Source organism: Aquarana catesbeiana, linkage group LG08 (assembly GCF_042186555.1).
Source record: "Aquarana catesbeiana isolate 2022-GZ linkage group LG08, ASM4218655v1, whole genome shotgun sequence".
In the NCBI taxonomy this organism is placed as follows: Eukaryota; Metazoa; Chordata; class Amphibia; order Anura; family Ranidae; genus Aquarana; species Aquarana catesbeiana.
This window is the reverse complement of record NC_133331.1, coordinates 189,818,281-189,837,169: the sequence shown is the minus strand read 5'-3', so window position 1 is coordinate 189,837,169 and position 18,889 is coordinate 189,818,281. Positions and strand designations below refer to the sequence as shown.

Here is an 18,889-nt window from a genome sequence, read left to right as displayed (position 1 = left end):
TTTGGGAATAATCGCACCAACTGTTGTCACTCTCACCAAGCTGCTTGGCAATGGTGTTGTAGCTCATTCCAGCCTTGGGGTGGGTCTGCAATCTTGTCCCTGACATCCTTCGACCGCTCTTTGTTCTTGGCCATGGTGGAGAGATTGGAATCTGATTGCTTCTGTGAACAGTTGTCTTTTTATACAGGTAACAAGCTGAGATTAGGAGCACTCCCTTTAAGAGAGTGCTCCTAATCTCAGCTTGTTACCTATATAGAAGACACCTGGGAGCCAGAAATCTTGCTGATAGGGAATAAAATGCTTATTTCATTTATTAAAATGCAAATCAGTTTACCTTTTTTGAAATGCGTTTTTCTGGATATTATTTTCTTCTGTCTCACTGTTAAAATAAACCTACCATTAAAATTATAGACTGATCATTTCTTTGTCAGTTGGCAACGTACAAAATCAGCAGGGGATCAAATGCCTTTTTGAAAAATTATGAAAGCCATTTATCATTTTCCTTCCACTTCACAATTATGTGCCTCTTTGTGTTGGTCTATCACATGAATGTTTTTGGTTGTAACATGACAAAATGTGGAACTTTTTCAAGGGGTATGAATACTTTATCAAGGCACTGTAATTTGTTTAGGGGTCGGGTGGCTGTCTCATTCAGTTGCAGTGCTGCTGGGTGGGAGTGACTTTCTCAATGGGTGGCTTTGGGGGTTGCATGCCCTTTGGGGAAATCTTTCTGGCAACTGAGGGGTAAAGTCTGTGCTTCTGCTCATGCAGCATAGTCGTGAAATCCTGTTTCTCGACACCATCCCCTGCCCCCTGTGTCCACGGTGATCGGCACTGTTAATAGTAATGACGGATGTCCTTGTCCCTGCTCGGCTGTCATAATCTCTGAGCTTCCACCACCCATGAAGTCCTGTATCTCCCTGTGTATTCCCAGGGATTCGCACTTTTGTTGCCGCCCGGCATTGATGGAGTTAAGTGCTTTCAAGGAAATCCTTGGTTGATTTTCCTTGAATGGTTCACTGATCCGACACATGCGCAGTAGCTGCAAGGATACAGAATTTCATGAGCTGCACATTTTCGTGCTACACCAGCTGTGGATATGCTGGCGGCGCCCTGTTGAGCCCTGCCTTGTGTCCTTTTTGCAGTGATTAGTTACCACTATTTCAACAATGTAATATCTGCTTACAAATTGAATTTATGGCTATTAACCCTTTTGCTGCCAACAAAATATCACATGGGCAGCAGTGGGGTTTGTTACACTCCCAGTCGGGCACTGTACAGCTACCCAATTGCTTCCACAGAGCTAGAAATTTGCACTGGATAATATATTAATATTGTGGACATAACAATTTGGGCCTACGACTATTTTATTTTCCAGGGTCTTTGCTTTTAGAAAATATATAATGCTTGGGAGTTTTAACGCCTAAAATTGTTTTTAAACGTGTAAAAAAAAAAAAAAACATAAATGTCTGACAGTGGACGTGTTGAGCTGCATATTTAAATGAGAATTTCAACTTGGTGTAAAAACATTATCTGCTTTTAGGAAAATTAACATTATTTCAGGTTTTTCTAATCGGTTTGTGTTTTTCCTTATTTTAGGTAATCTGCATAGTTTTACAGAAGACAAAAATAGTTATTTTCCAAAGAAGGCTGAAAATGACAGCAAAAAATCTACAAGCATATTACCTTCAGGTTTGTCTACAAAATCCTGCAACAGCAGCAATCTACCTGTAGAGTCACTCATCTCTAGTTTTGCCACAGAGACACATGATTGGGATTCCACTTATCTAAAGGGGTCAGACTCTCTAGAACAAAATGAGCAAAACCAAAGCTCTCAGAATCTGTTGCTGTACGATTGGGATGAACTGACCCAAGAAAATTCATATGTTCCCAACCTTCTTTCTGATGAGGATGAAGGTAGTCATTTTGAACCAAAAGCTGATGATGACGGTCAGCTTGCAAAAGAACAAATGTATAATCCAGAAGAGCAAACCAGTGAGGATGTGCTACAAGGTGTCAAACTTGGTAATTGTAGGACATATTGTAGATCTACCAAGGCAAAATCTTCACAAGGTTCCTCCAATTTTGACAGACTTTTAGATGGCTCAAGCTATTCAATGGCCAAATCTAACAATGCCACAGAAAGAGCAAGCACTGTGAATAGAAGCAGTGGGACCAAAACCACTGGACGGACTAGAGATTACACAGTTCTGCATCCATCTTGTCTCTCCGTATGTAATGTTACCATCCAGGATAGCATGGAAAGAGGTATAGATGAGTTCACTGCAAGCCCTACAACAGATTTAGGGGAAGCAGGGCGGCTTAGAAAGAAAGCCGATCTTGCAACAGCAAAAACAACCACGCGATTTCGTCCTGGCAATATCAAGTCCAAAAAAGATGCCAAACTGGAGTTCTTTGGTTTTGATGACCAAGATGATGGCTGCGGTGAGGAAGGAGGTTCTAAGCCATTTGGGCAGTCAAGCTATAGAATTAAATATTTTGGCTTTGATGACTTGAGTGAAAGTGATGATGACGATGATGAGGATGAGGATGATGATGATGGTTGGCATCAAAAAGAAAGGAAGTCGAAGAAGAAAACAATGAGTGCAGAGGTCACATTTATGTCTGATATGCCAAGCTCAGGAGTTGATAAAAATGTGCAGAATATTGTCTCTTCAAATAATAATGGTAAGAAATTGCTTTCATTTGGTGGCTTGATTTTTTTATTTTGGGTGGGGATATGCTCAAATTGTAAAATCTGGTGAAGTTTTTTTTATTGAATATATATTGAAAGCAAAATGCAAATTTTACACCACATTTTACAGACAAAAAGCCCACCATTCAAACAAGCAGCAGTTCAGACCCAAGCAAAAACAAAGGTAAGTGACTCATTGGTTATTACTGCATAAGCCTTTACTATGTGGTGGGCTCACACTTTATTTGTGTTTTCTGGATCTTCCTTCCTAATAGTGTGTGTATTGTCTGCAGTCAATATAATCATTCATAGCCCTTTGAAGGTCTATCTAGTTTTTTAGAGTTAAATCATAAAAGCTATTATCTTAAATATATAGTACAGTACAATGGGTTTGTATTCCTAGACCATAAGTTATATGCAGGCTACCTTCCGGTGATTGGACTCTGGCAAAATAGCTGCTTGGGCTGCCCATAGAGCACACTTCTAAACCCCTGCCCACTTCATAACACTCTAGTTTTCTGCTAATGTACAGTTGTGCTCATAAGTTTACATACCCTGGCAGAATTTTATTTATTTTTGCTGTTTTTCAGAGAATATGAGTAACAAACTTTTCTTTCACTCGTGCTTAGTGTTTGGCTGAAGCCATTTATTATCAATCAACTGTGTTTACTCTTTATAAATCATGACAACAACCCAAATGACCGAATGAGTTTACATACCCTAGTTCTTAAAACCGTGTATTTAACAGCAATGACAGCTTGAAGTCTTTTGTGGTATTTGTGCTTGAGGCTCTTTATTTTCTCAGATAGTAAAGTTGTCCATTCCTCTTGGCAAAAAGCCTCCAGTTCCTCTAAATTCTTGGGCTGTCTTGCATGAACTGCACGTTTGAGATCTCCGCATAGTGGCTCAATGGAGACTGAGATGGTCACTCCAGAGCCGTCACTTTATTCCGCTGTAGCCAATGACAGGTCGACTTGGCCTTGTGTTTTGAATCATTGTCATGTTGGAATGTCCAAGTACGTCCCATGCGCAGCTTCCTGGCTGATGAATGCAAATGTTCCTCCAGTATTTTTTGATAAAGTTTTGCATTCTTCTTTCCATCAATTTTGACCCAAATTTTCTGTGCCTTTTGTAGCTCACAGATCCCTAAAACATCAGCGATCCACCTTCGTGTTTCACAGTAGGAACTTTGTACCTTTCATCATAGGCCTTGTTGACTCCTCTTCAAATGTAGCGTTTATGGTTGTGGCCACAAAGCTCAATTTTGGTCTCATCACTCCAAATGACTATGTGCCAGAAGCTTTGAGGCTTGTCTCTGTGCTGTTTGGCGTATTGTAAGCAGGATGCTTTGTGGCGTTTGCATAGTAATGACTTCTGGCGACTCGACCATGCAGCCCATCTTTCCTCAAGTGCCTCTTTATTGTGCATCTTGAAACAGCCACACCACATGTTTTCATAGTCATGTATTTCACCTGAAGTCATTTGTGGGTTTTTCTTTGCATCCCGAACAATTTTCCTGGCAGTCGTGGCTGAAAGTTTAGTTGGTCTACCTGACCGTGGTTTGGATTAAACAGAACCGCTCATTTTCCACTTCTTGATTAGAGTTTGAACACTGCTGATTGGCATTCTCAATTCCTATATTTTTATATCCCTTTCCTGTTTTATACAGTTCAACCTTTTCCCGCAGATCCTTTGACAATTCTTTTTCTTTCCCCATGACACAGAATCCAGAAACGTCAGTGCAGCACTGGATGAAAGATGCAGGAGTCCAGAAACTCACTGACCTTTTACACACACACACACACACACACTAATTACAAGCAAACATCTCACAGGTGAGGATGGTTATCTTTAATAGCCATTCAAACCCCTTTTTGTCAACTTGTGTGCATGTTATCAGGCCAAAATCACCAGGGTATGTAAACTTTTGATAAGGGCCCTTTGGGTAGTTTCTGTTGTCGTCCTGATTTTAAAAAGAGTAAACATAGTTGATTGATAATAAATGGCTTCAGACAAACACTAACCGTGAGAGAAAAATGTTTTTGTGGTGTTCATATTCTCTGAAAAATGGCCAAGAAATCATAAATTCTGCTAGGGTATGTAAACATATGAGCACAACTGTATTTAGGTGATGGACCTGTTTACCTCACTGGACAAGTATCTGATCTACAGGATTGCAAGTAAACGCAATGGGTGCTTTCATACTCAGTTGGGAAAATGAAGCTCCCATAGCATTTACTCACTCATTTACTCCTCCTCCATATAAAAAATTGTGTCTCCAGGCTTCTCTATGCATTTTTCATTCTTCCCCTCCCTTAAGTCATCCCCTCCCTTTAGTCATCCCCTCCTTGTGTTGGCAAAATAATATCTTGGGAAAGACCGGGGTTGGTCCCTGATACTCAAACATCAATTTGGAGTGCCCAGGGTGGACCCCCATCGTCTCTGGGATCCTAACTTGCTTGGGATCAGTGAAGTGGCCATTTTAGGACCCTGCTTCCTCAGAGATGCACATGCTCTGATGGACTGCAGGGCAGATATCATCATAAAGTGTCTGGAAATCAGTGGATGAGGGAATAGGCTACCAGCTACACCTGGGGTGTGTGAACACAAGGGGACCTTCCTTCTACACTCCCCCTACTTCTCTATAAGGCTGCATTGGGTACCCTTTACAGCACAAGAAAAAGGGTCAGGGACCATAAAGGATTCCCAGACACGCTGGTTACACATGGGGTTGTATTGACGCTCCTGGAAACTCAGCAGTAGATATTTGGGAAAGTTGTTCCTTCACCTTCTCTGGAAGGTGGTGACAACAGATGCCAGTCTTACAGGCTGGAGAAGAGTTTGCAATTCCCTGGCTGTCCTGGTTCCCACAGGAGTCGAAATGTCCCATTTAACATTCTGATAGCCATCCGATTTATCTCTACAACATTGGACCTCCTTTTTTTTAAAGGTCAACCAGTCAAGACACCGTTGGACAGTGCCACAGGTATGGCCTAAATAAACCATGAAGGGGGCACCAGAAGTCAAACTGCCCTAAAAGAAAAAGTCTAATGTTCTCCTGGGTGTAAATTCACATTCCAGCTTCCTTAGCCATCTACATAGTAGTTCACAATTGTCAGGTGGACTTCCTAAATAGGCAATATCTAGATCTAGGGGATTGGTCTCTGCATTCAGAGTTTTTTCAAGATCTCTGTTAAAAGTGTGGAAAACCGGATGTGTGGCCATCTTGGCCTCCAGGATCAACAAGCTGAAAAATGGTAGCCGAGATCAGGGATCCTCTAGCCTGCACATTACATGATTAGATGTTCTAATCTAGTGATTCCTTGGACTCAATTCAAATTGGTTTATGCCTTTCCCTCAAAGATCCTTCTTCTGTTCAATAAACAGCCAAGTATAAGGGATTATTGCAGTACCAACAAATATAACAACACAGAGTCATAAAAACAATTATGTTTATTACAATTGATTAAAAATACAATTCATCAGAGGTACAAAAAATGAAGGAGCATAAAAATATCTGTACAACCAATAATGGATGGAGGTAGTTTAGGTCGTCCCTACTAGTTTTGCCAAAGCATTGGCTTCATCAGGGGACAAGGTATGGCAGAAAGTGGTTGTAGTTCTACAAAGAGAGAAACAAATGAATCAAACAAAAAATATAAAAATGAATAAACAACACTGCATGTCAGTGGATGACTGTACAGAAAGGCTATACAGGTGCGGTCCCCCCCAATAACTAACCCTCCCCCAGATGGAAAACCGTCCAATGGACACCAAGTCAGGCAACCATCACCCCAACAGGGCGGGATGGACACAATCCAGCGTCAAGGGAGTGGTCGCCCTTCACTGCCTATAGTATGGCTGCAGGGGGCGTGGTAAAAAACCTGGTATAAAACTGTGAGAAGTACAAGAGTATAAGGCTATGAACAGCTCCACGAATTATATAAGGTAGAATAATACCTAAATACTTACCAAAGAAAACACAGGTATACTATCAAATAACCGGGATGCTGGGAGGAGCAATAATATATAGTCAAACCGTATGGAACAGTTATGCTGGTAGATTCACCAACAACACTGGAATAAAAGAAACAGAGAAAGAGATAGATTAATTAGAAGTATCAGAATTGATTAAAAGGAAAACTAGTGACACAAAAGAGAGGAAAAAAAAAAACGTCAGCAAGCTTGGTCAAAAACCTACCTACATGAGGAAAGTTGGAATATGCCCATCAATTTGAAATAGGCAAAGGGCAATATGAGACTGCTACAAATTAGAACAAGGGCTGGAGTGAATAGGAGGAATATTCACACCAGCTGCGGTGCATAAGCCTGTTGATCAAAATAAACAAAAGTCCCAATAAGTGAGGATAACCATAGTATCCTTGTGAATATAAAAGGGGTTATATAACTGTTCAAAAGGGCGATGATTCCCAGAAAACAAGGATCAGGTTTACCTGCAACAGACAGGTTCGACACAACAGCGTCCCAGTGAATCGATAAAAGCGGTCTTCTGACAGTCCTAAATGAAGCCCCCCACCTGATTGGCAACGGCAATTCGCCAATTAGGAGCGGACAAAGAGCAGACCATGCGTCTGCGAACTAACCACCGCACAAAGCCTACAAGCCCCAGAAAGCCCAGCACCTAGTAGGTGCACCAGAGGGCGGCAGCCGTCCGACGCAACTATACAAGGGCGCGGCCAAGTTGCGGGTCTGCCCAAAAGGGCAGAAAGAAACCAACGACCATGGGAGAAGTGGTAAAGAGGCAGGTGTAAAGAACGGAGGGCAGGGTGCGGAGATGGGCCGAGAAGCGGGCTGGCTGTTGTAAACAGCCAACCCTTGGGTGTCCATACAGCCATGGGCTGTGACTGGGCAGGCCAATCAGAGACGCCGGAGGTGCCAGCTAGCCCGGAGGGAGACCAAAGGCAGGTGGGAAGATAACTAAAATGGCTGGGGCGGGAGAAATTAGGGAAAGGCCCGGACAAGGAAATGCCGAGCGGTGCTCCTAAAGCTAGGCACCTCAGCCAGTTTGTCAGTCACCCAGTGACAAAATGCACAGTGCTGTAGATCAACCCACAATAAATTATTAATACAAAAGCCAATGCATCTGATGCAAAAGGAAATATAAACATGAAAATCAAATATATATAAATATATCTGTGTATATAAATTAAAGTGGTGTTCCACCCTAAAAAAAATTAATTAATGACTGTGCCTAATAAAAAAAAACATTTGGAAATTTTTTTTTTTTACTTACGTCTAAATGCCTGTTGCTAGGAGGTCCCTCGTAGTCTGCCTCTTCCAGTGCCTGGGCTGGTCACATCGCTTCCCCTTCGCCACAGGAAGGGCTCGGCTCTGCTCCCTCCCTCCTGTCAATCATCTGGGACTCATTACAGGTCCCAGGTGACTGAGCGGCCAAAAACGGCGCGCAGCGCAGTGGGTGCCAGGCTGTGAAGCCACAGCCCGACGCCCACAGTTGCAATAATGACGCCGCTGAACGAAGGGGGAGACGAGCGGGGCTTAGATCCCCCGCATCGCTGGACCCTGGGACAGGTATGTGTCCAATTAAAAGTCAACAGCTGCGGTATTTGTAGCTGCTGACTTTTAATTTTTTATTTTTTTTGATGGGCCCTCCTCTTTAACTAAACTAAATTAACAAAAAAGGCGAAAACAGAGAGTATAAAAAACAAAATGGGGATAAGGAAGAAAAACTGATAAATATAAAGGACGGAAACAGTATAGACAAAACTGATGTCAAAAATGATAATACTGGAGAGAAAAAAAATAAAAAATGGGGGATTGGCACGTGTGTTGAGCCCCTGGGAGTTTGAGGGGCCAGTAGAACAGTGATTGTCCAGATAATGAGATGGGAAAACCAGATGAAAAATAATAATAGGGAAGGCCCAAACGCAAAAACTGAATCAAACCCCAAACGGGCCTGATGAATATAAATTTTACAATTTTACAAAAAAGATTTAAAGCATATATATATGCATTCAGACCAGGGTATTTAGTAGCATCCAAACAATGTATCCATCTACTTTCCAACTGTAATAGGGTGACATCAATGCTGCCTCCCCGGGCATGTGCAGGAATATATTCAAGCGCTGTGAATCGTACAACATTAGGGTCATAGTCATGTTGATTTTTTTAGGGAAAAATTATGATCAGGCACTGAGCCCTACACTGCCCTCGCAAACCAGGGAACCTCTGGATTAGAAGTTCTCAATCTGTCTTTGACTCCTTTAACTGAGGAACAAATTTATGTGCTCAAACTTGGACTCACATTTTGTCCCTCTATCGATCTTGATAGATTTCAATTAATTAAGGACATACACCTATTTGCCTGACGTTTGATGTTCAAAGTTATTTATGACAAGCCCTCGTCCAATGTATCCCCTGACCCTTCCCCACTTGAACTTTCCCTAATTGATCGACAAACCATGGATGACCTTTTGTCACTATGGGAGGAGGGACACACCGGTGATGACGAGCCGCCCAATATTCCTTTGTCCGGGGTCGTCGTCCCTGGTGTGTCCTTTCCCCCACCTGCTTCTTTCAAACCAAAGTCTCGTGCATTTCCACCACTGCAGTCCAATCCTAATATTTGGGCGTTTGTCCAACAAACTACCCAGGAGATAAAACATCTCAATTTGGATAATTCCCAATGACATAATTTAACCTTTAAGCATCGTAAAGCCCTTTGGGATCATCAATGTCACCCAGACTTGATTTTTAAGCCGGCCGATAAAGGTGGCAATGTCGTTCTCATGGATGTCCAGGCTTATGAACGCATGTACCTGGACATCCTTGACAATCGACATTGGTACCGGCCTCCAAAACTCTTATTCAAAATTTCACTTGTGAGTATTATGATTTAATCTTTAAAGCTTATCAACTGGGCATGATAGATTTAAATACTTGGAATTATTTGAACGTAAAGGATCCAAAGATACCTACCTTTTATTCCCTCCCAAAAGTGCATAAGTCTCTACAACATCCCCCTGGACGACCGATCGTTTCGGGCTGTTCCAGCTTAACTGAGAATTGAAATGCTCGTACTTAAATCCACATGTCACGTCCTGTTCTCTTATGTTCAAGGCACCATTGACCTACTTAGTAACATAGATGGTAAACATCTTCCCCCTCATACTTGGCTGGTACCTTTGGATGTGGAAAGTTTATACAACTGTATTCCACATACCAAGAGCTTAAATGTTACTCATGACCAATTGAATGAACGTGGACCTATGTCCAGTTCATACAAAGAGTTTGTTCTTCAGTTGCTAGAGTTCATACTTATGAGAAACGTATTTATGTTCGGCTCCTCCCACTACCTCCAGGTGCAGGGTGTGGCTATGGGGATCAAGTGTGCGCCCTCCTATGCCAACCTGTACCTGGGACGGTGGGAGAGGAATCTTTTTTTCGAATGACTGTTTATCGGAACTACTCAAACGTGTCATCGCCTGGCATAGGTACATTGATGATATTTTAATATTCTGGTCTGAAACCCGGGATGAACTCACACCGCTGATTGACCTACTGGCTATCAATGATTACAATCTCACTTTCACCATGGAATGTAGTCAGTCCAGGATTAGTTTCCTGGATTTGCAGATCCATGTTGACAGTGATGGAATTCTTCATTCGTCCCTGTACCGTAAGCCCTCTGCGGGCAACACATTACTACATGCCACCAGTGCACATCCACAACCTCTGCTGGATAGTATCCCTTATAGCCAGTTTCTCCGACTCAGGAGAAACTGTACTCTGGATCACGATTTCTATCAAGCATCCAAAGATTTACATGGTAGATTACATCAAAGAGGCTACAGTCGATCTTTAATCAAACGGGCCTTTAACAAAGAAGTTAAATTCAATAGATGAGATCTTATTCACTCAAAACAACCTCCCAAATTTGATTGATCGGTCCATATCATAACCCAGTTCTCTAAACAACATATGCAAACTAGAGCCATTCTAAAGAAGTTCTGGCCTCTGTTGACCGCGGATACCACTATCAGTAAGTCTGTAAAGGCTATCCTGAAATCACATACCGTCGGGCTCCCTCTATGAGGGACCATCTGGTCACTAGTCATCACACACGGAAAAACCCAGTTAATGTTGCCAACTCTGGCACTTTTTCTTGTGGCGCTGTGACATCTGCCTCTCATCATCAACTCTAGAGTTGTTACTCTTCCAAATGGTCATACTCACTCTGTCAAACATCGAGTTACTTGTAATACCATCGGAGTGGTTTATTTGGCCCTTTGCGTTTGTGGATGTTTTTACGTCGGCAAGACGAAACATCCATTTATCAAACACATTAGGGACCACATTATGCCACTTCATAAACGACTTGCTACCACTGCTCTCAATAGACACATTGCCACTCAACATGACTATGACCCTAATGTACAATTCACAGCGCTTGAACATATTCCTGCACATGCCCGAGGAGGCAGCATTGATGTCACCCTATTATAGTTGGAAACTAGATGGATACATTGTTTGGTTGCTACTAAATACCCTGGCCTGAATGAATATATAACCTTTAATCTTTTTTGTAAAATTTATATTCATCAGGTCAGTTTAGCTTGGCCCCGTTTGGGGTTTGATTCAGTTTTTGCGTTTGGCCCTTCCCTATTATTTTTTTCATCTGGTTTCCCCATCTCATTATCTGGACAATCCACTGTTCTACTGGCCCCTCAAACTCCCAGGGGCCCAACACACGTGCCAATCCCCTGTTATTTTTTATTTTTATTTTTTTCCCTGCAGTATTATCATTTTTGACATCAGTTTTGTCTATACTCTTTCCGTCCTTTATATTTATCAGTTTTTCTTCCTTATCCCCATTTTGTTTTGTTTACTCTCTGTTTTCACCTTTTTGTTAATTTAGTTTAGTTAATTTATATACACATATTTATATATATTTGATTTTCATGTTTATATTTCCTTTTGCTTCAGATGTATTGGCTTTTGTATTAATAATTTATTGTGGGTTGATCTACAGCACTGTGCATTTTGTCGCTGGGTGACTGACCAACTGGCTGAGGTGCCTAGCTTTAGGAGCACCGCTCGGCATTTCCTTGTCCGGTCCTTTCCCTACTTTCTCCTGCCCCAGCCATCTCTTAGTTATCATCCCACCTGCCTTTGGTCTCCCTCAGGGCTAGTTGGCACCACCGGCGTGTCTGATTGGCCTGTCCAGTCACAGCCCATGGCTGTATGGACACCCAGGGCTGGCTGTTAACAGCCAGCCCGCCTCTCGGCCCATCTCCGCCCCCTGCCCTCCGTTCTTTACATCTGCCTCTTTACCACTTCTCCCATGGTCATTGTTTTTTTTCCGCCTTGGCCGCGCCCTTGTATGGTTGCGTCGGACAGCTGCCGCCCTCTGGCGCACCTACTAGGGGCTGGGGCTTGTTAGGCTTTGTGTGGTGGTCAGTGCGCAGGCGCATGGGCCGCTCTTTATCCGCTCCTGATTGGTGAATTGCCATTGCCAATCAGGTGGGGGGCTTCATTTAGGACTGTCAGCAGTCCCCTTTTACCGATTCACTGGGACGCTGTTGTGTCGAACCTGTCTGTTGCAGGTAAACCTGATCCTTGTTTTCTGGGAATCATCGCCCTTTTGAACAGTTATATAACCCCTTTTATATTCACAAGGATACTATGGTTATCCTCACTTATTGGGACTTTTGTTTATTTTGATCAACAGGCTTATGCACCGCAGCTGGTGTGAATATTCCTCCTATTCACTCCAGCCCTTGTTCTAATTTGTAGCAGTCTCATATTGCCCTTTGCCTATTTCAAATTGATGGGCATATTCCAACTTTCCTCGTGTAGGTAGGTTTTTGACCAAGCTTGCTGACAATTCCCCCCCCCCCCCCCCCCCCCCCCCCCCCCCTCTTTTGTGTCACCAGTTCTCCTTTTAATCAATTCTGATACTTCTCATTAATCTATCTCTTTCTCTGTTTCTTTTATTCCAGTGTTGTTGGTGAATCTACCAGCATAACTGTTCCATACGGTTTGACTATATATTATTGCTCCTCCCAGCGTCCCGGTTATTTGATAGTATACCTGTGTTTTCTTTGGTAAGTATTTAGGTATTATTCTCCCTTATATAATTCGTTGAGCTGTTCATAGCCTTATGCTCTTGCATTTCTCACAGTTTTATACCAGGTTTTTTACCAAGCCCCCTGCAGCCATACTATAGGCAGTGAAGGGCGACCACTCCCTTGACGCTGGATTGTGTCCATCTCGCCCTGTTGGGCTCCTTGGGTATGTTGTGGTGATGGTTGCTTGACTTGGTGTCCATTGGACGGTTTTCCATCTGGGGGAGGGTTAGTTATTGTGGGGGGGGGCGCACCTGTATAGCCTCTCTGTACAGTCATCCACTGACATGCAAATTGTTTATACATTTTTATATTTTTTGTTTGATTAATTTGTTTCTCTCTTTGTAGAACTACAACCACTTTCTGCCATACCTTGTCCCCTGATTAAGCCAATGCTTTGGCAAAACTAGTAGGGACGCCCTAAACTACCTCCATCCATTATTGGTTGTACAGATATCTTTATGCTCCTTCATTTTTTGTACCTCTGATGAATTGTATTTTTAATCAATTGTAATAAACCTAATTGTTTTTATGACTCTGTGTTATATTTTTTGACACCACAATAATCCCTTATACTTGACTGTTTATTGTACTCTATTGCTGGGATGAGGTGCCTTATCTAGTAGGGCCAAACCTACCACCATTTTCTTCTTTTTATCCTCCTTCTGTTGCCATACAAGATAGAGAAAAGGGTTCTGGTGATTCTCGTCACACTAAATTGGCCTGGAAGGATGTGATACACATAACTACTTTTAACTTCTGGTAGATTTGCTTTGACCTCATCCAAACAGACCAGACGTACGGACACAAGGCCCTCTATTCCATCCTGTTTATTGGTCGCTGGCTTTAAGGGCATGACTGTTGAATGCTAAATCCTAAAGGGCAGGGATCTCAAAATGACGGCCTTCTAGTTACTAGAACTACACATCCCATAAGGCAATGTAAAACTGATATTCATAGTCATGAAGGGAATTGTAGTTCCTGAACAACTGGAGGGCCATATTTTGGAGACCCCTGCTAAGGGGGGTATTTCTAACTCTGTTATACCCACCTTGCTCAGAACAAGAAAGTTCAACTTCTACAAGGATTTATCATTGCACAGGAAAGGCTTATTTGTTTTGCCTTTCCCCAGTCTGGTCCTGACCATGTGATCTTAAGTGACCTGAAAGGATAGGTTTGTCTTATATATTGTATTCCCGAAAACCTCTCACCTTGCAATCATTTAACAAGACTTTAGGGAGTTGCTCATATGAATGCTCATATGAATCCTCCCAGCTTGACCACCTGTGTTAACTTGGGATCTCAATCTGATGCTCTCTATACTTCAGAGACTTTCCTTTGAACCAATTTAGTGATATTCGTTTCGGATTACCTTATGCTAGGTGCGCACGTAAAGTTTTTTTTCTTTTGTTCAACCCAGTGGGCTAAACTGTGAAAAAAAGATGACATATCGCGAACACAAGTGATGTTATTGCGGCGATCTCCCACGCTGTGCCTTTGTGTTCTGACAGGGGTCCCCTCCTCTCCACCCTCCCTTCCCAGAACACACTGATGAGCATTTGCAGTCATTGGCTGCCCTTTGGCAAAAGCCAGTCGTTAGACTGGCTTCTGTTGGACAGCTGTACACACTGACCGGATCCCGGCCAGTTTCCGATATTCTGTCCATGTGCACCCTGCCTTCATGGTAGCTATTTTGTGTTTTTCTAAGTTAGCATTTTTTCCTGTGAAGAGCCCTTTCTGGTTTTGCACAAGGTCAAAATGGTTTTGCGATCAAAATTGTCCTTCCTACCTAAGATAGTTTCTTTCCTTCTTAAAGCGGGGTTCCACCCAAATTTTGAACAGTATCTCTATGCATTCTCTTCCTTGCCTAGATGCTGACATGCTGTGTAAAAAAATGTAAATCGCCGTAATTACCTTTTTTTTTCTAATCTTCTTAGCACTTCCTGGTTTTCCTCCCATGGGAGTAGGCGTGTTTCTAGCCTCTCCCAGACCTCCCACAGTTCCCTGGGAGCTAGTCTCAGGCTTCCCAGCATGCATTGTGCAACAGCATCATCACAACATCTCGCTGAATGCTGGGAGCACAGCATTCACCGCATCCAAGAAATACATGCTTGTGGGCTTCAAATGCCCACAATGAGGATGGAAACCGCCTTCAGTGAATTTTATAAGTTATTCTTTACAACGAAATCGGACACAGGCGGACTTATTACACAGAACATGTGAGTAGATAATCATGAGAAGAAAAGTTTGTGAATGAACGCCAAAAAAAAAAAACGATAGATAGGTGGACCCCCGCTTTAATGAGGACATTGTTTTTCCTTCCCTTATGTCCTGCACCAACACCTGACAAGGAAATTGGCTGTCAGATCCTACTTGGCAGGCACAGGCTTTATTCTAAAGATTGAGTTTTTGTCCTGCCTGTGGCCCTGCACCCCACTCCACCATTTCTAGGTGGATCATGCATCTTCTCTATAGGACCTATACCCTTAAAGACAGGGTTTCTCTTTTCACTGTCAGGGCTTATTCCACCAGGCTGTTATCTCCTTAGGCTTTTCAGCATCAGGCTTTCTGGATTTGTAAGGCCACCACTCGGTGCTCTGTTCACACATTCTCCCAGGTGTATGTTTATACATTCATCTGAGGCTAATACAAACTTTGGCCACAAAGTGCTTCAGGTTGTCCTTTGGGTCATTTTTTTTTGTTCAACCAATGTTTTTGATATGTTGTTACCCACCCATCTGATTATTGCCTGAATATGTCCCATGGTCTGTGAATGCAAGTCCTGTACCATGTGATTAATATAATAGGAATTTTGATTTATCTGTAGGTTCCTTATCTTGGAGTACAGGGCACAGGCTCCTCCCCTCTGTGTCTATTCACTCCTTATTGCTTGCTAAAATAAAACCTGGAGTCCCACCTAGTGGGTGGAGTTATATTGTGCGCTCTAGTCGCGGCCCTAGCAAGAATTTTGCCAGTGTCCAATCACTTGAAGGTAGTCTGCATATAATCCATGGTCTAATACAAGTCCTGTGCAGTGCGCAAAGATAAAGAATTTACAGGCAAGTCAAAATTCCTCTTTTTTTTATGCATCATTCAATTTTTTATTTAATCAAGTCTTTTTATGCCTATAGTTTAAAGGCATTTTTCATGCACTTAGTAATCTTAGTTGTGTGCATCAAATGGTAACCTAGTGGGCATATAAGGTTCTGTTGAACCCTGGGAAAAAATATTTATCCATAGCCTCAGGAAGGCATTGTACATGGCTGAATAAACAAACAAAATTGGACATACTTCATTTGACACAAATTAAGTGGGCATGACTTTTAGGATTCCGTTGAATGCTATCTCCCCAGCACACTTGGTGATAACATTAAACTATTTCATATAAGTTGTTTTGTCTGCCTTTTCCATTGTCAGTACTGTAAAAAAAAATGTGCAGAAATGGCAACATATTCAAATCTTTGTCTAATTGTTAAGACTATGGATGTTCAAGGAATGACTTAAAGTGGTTCTATACATTTAAGATAAAAAACCTTCTGTGTGCAGCAGCCCCGCTAAGCCTTGATGTTTTTCCTGGAGAGAATTGGCTTCTTTGCTGCTCTTCTTTACACCAGGCCATCCTCCAAAAGTCTTCACCTCACTGTGCGTGCAGATGTACTCACACCTGCCTGCTACCATTCCTTAGCAAGCCCTGCACTGGTGGCGCCCCTATCCTGCAGCTGAATCAACTGTAGAAGATGGTCCTGGCACTTGCTGGACTTTCTTGGGTGGCCTGAAGCCGCCATCACAAATGCAATGGAAATGTTTTTTATGGGATTGGAGGGACTTTGCAGTAAATTGTAATTCAATTGATCACTTTTCATAACATTCTGGAGTTTATGCAAATTGCCATCCTAGAAAATGTGGCAACAGGCTTTGAAAATGTAATATTTGTGTCATTCTCAAAAATTTGGGCCACGACTGTACACTGAAGTGAACCCATTCCAAACAGCCACAGTTTTGGAATGGGTTACAGGGTGACCCTTACCTATACCTAAACACAACACTGGACTCTATATAAAGTCCAGGCTATGCCTGTCAGTGAGCATACCCTGAAATGGTTTTCAGGGTCTGAGTTCCATAAAGATGCGGAATATCCTCGAAAGCTTTGCCAGTCACCTGAAGGTATGAGTCTATAACACATGGTCTATGAGAACTTTGCTTGTTTCCTGTACTGTACGATTTAATATACATTTTTTCCCTCTACATCTTTCATGACAGCACCTGGGAGAGTGGCCCCACTCACTAGGAAACACCAACTCCACCAAATTTTAAAAGGAGGCTTCTCCCCACAGCTCGTCAGTTTTTGTTTCCTCTGGCAAGGGAACACCTAGTGGGAGTCAGGGTCTCTGACCGCCTACCCCACCATACCTTTTTTTTTTTTTTTTTTTTAACCTCCAGAGTCCGCCCCTCCCACGCTGCACCAAGGGTAGCTGGTAAGTGAGCTCCTTCTTCCTCTTCAGCTCAGAGAGCTTGGCTGTTTCTGGGGCTGCTCCTAGGCGGCGGCAGCCTTTCGTGGGATTCCCCAGCATGTCCAGTGCTACAGGCCACCACCCTCTTTTTGGTGGCAGAGTAGAGACTCGGCTGGCCGGAAGTGAGGTACATGGCAAGGGGCAGCACTGGGGAGCAGGCACAGCGTCATTTCCACTGGAAATTGCGCAGGGGAGAGGGGAGGAGCAGTCCTGGTGCCTATTTTCTAGTTCCGGATTGGCACTGATGGACTCCAGAACCGGCGTTCTAAGCCACAACAAATGCAGCACCACGATGGACTCTGGGACAGCGTCTAGTGGCACAGGCACCAGCAAGTCCCAGGTAGGAGGGTATGGGGGGTCTGCTCTATATACTGTGGTGCCTCTCTCTCTTTCTATTTTTTTTTTCTCCCTGGTGGCTGGGGCCTGTCTGGGCACAGAGAGTTGGCTATTGTACTACCTGTGCACCTATGGTGAGCCTGTTAGGAGACAGATTTACTCACTGGGATGCTCTGGTGTTCGTTCTTTTTTTTTTTTTGACGTTTTTGGCAGGCTAAAAACTCTGATCCAACTATCAAAAAGAGATGTCCCTCATGTAAAACAAAGTTACCTGAGGGTTGGAAGAAGACTTTGTCAAATTTGCATCGACTCCTTAGTTAAGTAAGAAGCTTCTTCTGCATGCAGTGATTTACTTGCCTCAGTTAAAGAGCTAGAGGCTACTATCCAATCTTTTTGCTCCTCTCTTACAACACCATTCCTGAGTCAGCCAACTACCTCAGGATCCTCTCAGGGCTCAATTCATCCCAGCGGTGGAGGCTGAAGCTGGTCCTCCTACCCAAGGGGAGCATTCCCCTTCTTAGTACAGAGAGGAGAAAGGAGCAGAAGAAGCACCTTCAAGATGCAAACTGTCCTTAGAACAAGTAGATAGTCTGAAAGCAGTCTATGCAACATTGGGTTTAGGTGAAGAAAAGAGAATTATTGCTACATGACCGAATGTACGCAGGGCTTAGTGAAACAAAAAGTCGCACTTTCCCCGTGCATTCAGTAATCTCTGAAGCCATCAAAAAGGAATGGGCGGATCCAGAGAAAAAAACTTTTTTCCCAAGAGCGCATAAAAGACGCTTTCCATTCAATGAAGACAAAGTTCCTAAATTGGACACAGCATTTTCCCAAGTTTCCAGATCGACCGATTTGGTATTAGAAGACTTGGAAATATTAAAAGATCCCATGGACAAAAGGATCAACAGCTTAAAAAGGCTTGGCAATCTATCATGGGCAATCTCAAACTGGCTATGGCTACTACCTGCGTTTCTAGAAGCATGGAGTTCTGGCTAAATCGGCTAAAAGCCCACATTATAGCAGATTTACCCAAGCAAGAGATACTTGATTCTTTTTCAACCCTAGCAGCAGCTGTGGCTTACATTTCTGACACATCTGCAGAATCAATAAGGATGTCAGCAAGATCCGCGGCCTTAACTAATTCAGCCAGGAGAGCCCTATGGCCAGGAGATGCAGTGTCCAAAAGTAAATTGTGCGGAATCCCATTTATGGGAGATCTCTTATTTGGTCCCGATCTAGAT

General features: G+C 42.9%; 1 protein-coding gene across 2 annotated transcripts in view; it reads left to right on the top strand.

The window, feature by feature from the left end:
* The window catches only part of WAPL (WAPL cohesin release factor), a 219,129-nt gene that overhangs the window by 58,730 nt on the left and 141,510 nt on the right, over positions 1-18,889 (top strand). Inside the window, exons 3-4 of one of the 2 annotated variants that reach the window (XM_073596725.1) lie at positions 1,600-2,688; positions 2,826-2,879. In XM_073596725.1, coding sequence (XP_073452826.1) covers positions 1,600-2,688; positions 2,826-2,879 — 1,143 coding nt within the window. The remainder of the gene's footprint in view (positions 1-1,599; positions 2,689-2,825; positions 2,880-18,889) is intronic. The other variant, XM_073596726.1, reaches the window with a different exon arrangement.